Here is a 2,004-nt window from a genome sequence, read left to right as displayed (position 1 = left end):
ATGTCTTACATTGACTACATCCATATAAACAATAGAGGGCACAATATTTAGATGTGAAAAAAATATGATTTGCAAATGAACATCATGTTGAAATAAAATTTTTTGGCAATTTTAAAGCAACACTACCAAATAGAGTAGTGAAAAGTCAATTAGGTGTATTTTAGAATGTGATGCATCAGCATTTCTAGACCTAAAGTAGCAAATAAAGGATTTTTTTGAAAATAAAAAATTTAAGGTAACATAAAAATCAAAGTGGCATGTACTCATTCAAGAGTATGAAAGGATGGAAAGTCATTAATATTTATTGAGCATCTACCGTGTTCCAGGCTCTTAGCAGAGACTATTACATTTAGCCTTTCCAATAACCCTCTAAGGTAAATTTTGTTATTTCTGCCCATAGAGTGGAGAAAAATAAAGCCTCAAGAAGTTAAAATATTTTCTCAAAGTCACATACCTGGTAAGTTACATTTGTTGTTGACATTCAAACCCAAGCCATCCCATTTCCAAGGCCTGTGCAGGAACTGTAGAAGGACATGGATCCTGCCAGACAGGCACCAGATAGGCTTGAAAAAAATATTCCAGTTGCTGCCAATGGAGGACCATGTCTTGAGCCCTGTTTGGGGAACCTGATTTTACATACTCCCACTTACCTCATGTAACTATTATGATGTATGAGTAAGAAAATAGATAGGAAGTCACTTTGAAGGTTTATACTGGATGAGAGTGCAATTTCACTCCAGGTACTCACCCTGAGGATTCTAACAGCACCTAGTTCAACACTGTCAGACTGCATCATCAACTATGATTTGATGGACAGTATGGTGTGTCTTTGTGTAAGTGGTGGGAGGGGAGCGGGTAGGATTTGTTGACAACCGACAAGAGTTGTCAACATGATTTAACATGAAACAGATGGAATAAGGCAGGCTCTGCCTACCGCTTTGTCAGCCAAACCAAGTACTCACTCTGCAAGCAGTCAGCGTTTAGCAGGTCCTGACACTTTTCGTGGCATTTCACTCCACACTCCAGACACTTCATGCCTTGCCTTGCAATGCCCCACAGGAGCCCTTCACACTCATAACAGTAGGTGGGCGTGGTAGCTGTCCAGACCTCAAAATTGTGTGGGGTGGTAGAAGACATAGGGTAGATCAATGCCTGCAAGGTCTTCTTGAAGACGTGCATTTTCTGTGAACATGAGAGAAGTTACCAGTGTACCGCCAAGTCAGTGGATTTGAATTGTTTCATAGTAAAACAAACCACTTTATCACTTTTCTCTGAAAATGCTATTTTGAGAGAGCCCCTTGACCATTGATTCAAGTCATGACAGTAAGCATAATAACTCGGCTAACTTATTCTTCTCTCAATGTTTTAGGGCCCAATTCAGTTATCTGTACACAAAGAACTCCCTAATCTTCCAGACTGGACTGGGCTCCAATGTCTACAGCTTCTTTCCCAGCAGCACACAGGTCTAATGACTTGAGGATGTCTAAGTCCCTGCTATGCTATAAACCCCACACCTCTTTTACTTCCTACCCAGGTGGTTATTTCCTGACTCCCTTGCCCTCCCTCATACTTCACCCCTCCTCCGCCCCAAGGAATGTTTCTGTAATTCAATCTGCAGGAAATTTGCTTTCAGCAGCTATCACCTGGGAAGGATCTTATCACCTAATTCATAAGAAAGCATCAGTAGTAGATAAGGTCAAATGAGGCACTCTCCCATGGTGATTTATATTTTAAAAGGAAATAGTTCCTAATAGCACATGGAAGGACTCTCTAATGATAAGTGAGGTGAAAAACATCTATTGAACAAGTAGCTAGGAGATCTGAGTTCTCCTAGGCCCAACCACATGATATTTAGAAGGGGCCTCTATAAGCAGGAACTGTCTTCCACGTTTTCCTTCTTAGTGCCTAAACAGCTTATCACTGTCCCTGGAACAGAGTAGAGGTACATTTCTTTTAATGAATAAACGTTCTGCCACTTATGAATCTTGTAATCTACAGAGAGAT

General features: G+C 40.5%; 1 protein-coding gene across 1 annotated transcript in view; it reads right to left on the bottom strand.

The window, feature by feature from the left end:
- Window positions 1-1,186, bottom strand: part of UNC13C (unc-13 homolog C (C. elegans)) — a 408,420-nt gene extending 407,234 nt beyond the window's left edge. The window contains exon 1 of the mRNA XM_011928645.1: window positions 963-1,186. Within this exon, the coding sequence (XP_011784035.1) occupies window positions 963-1,179 (217 nt within the window). The 5' untranslated portion in view covers window positions 1,180-1,186. The remainder of the gene's footprint in view (window positions 1-962) is intronic.
- Window positions 1,187-2,004: the final 818 nt, after the last annotated feature.

This window comes from Colobus angolensis, unplaced genomic scaffold (assembly GCF_000951035.1).
Source record: "Colobus angolensis palliatus isolate OR3802 unplaced genomic scaffold, Cang.pa_1.0 Scaffold78, whole genome shotgun sequence".
In the NCBI taxonomy this organism is placed as follows: Eukaryota; Metazoa; Chordata; class Mammalia; order Primates; family Cercopithecidae; genus Colobus; species Colobus angolensis.
This window is presented reverse-complemented; position numbering and strand designations above follow the sequence as displayed.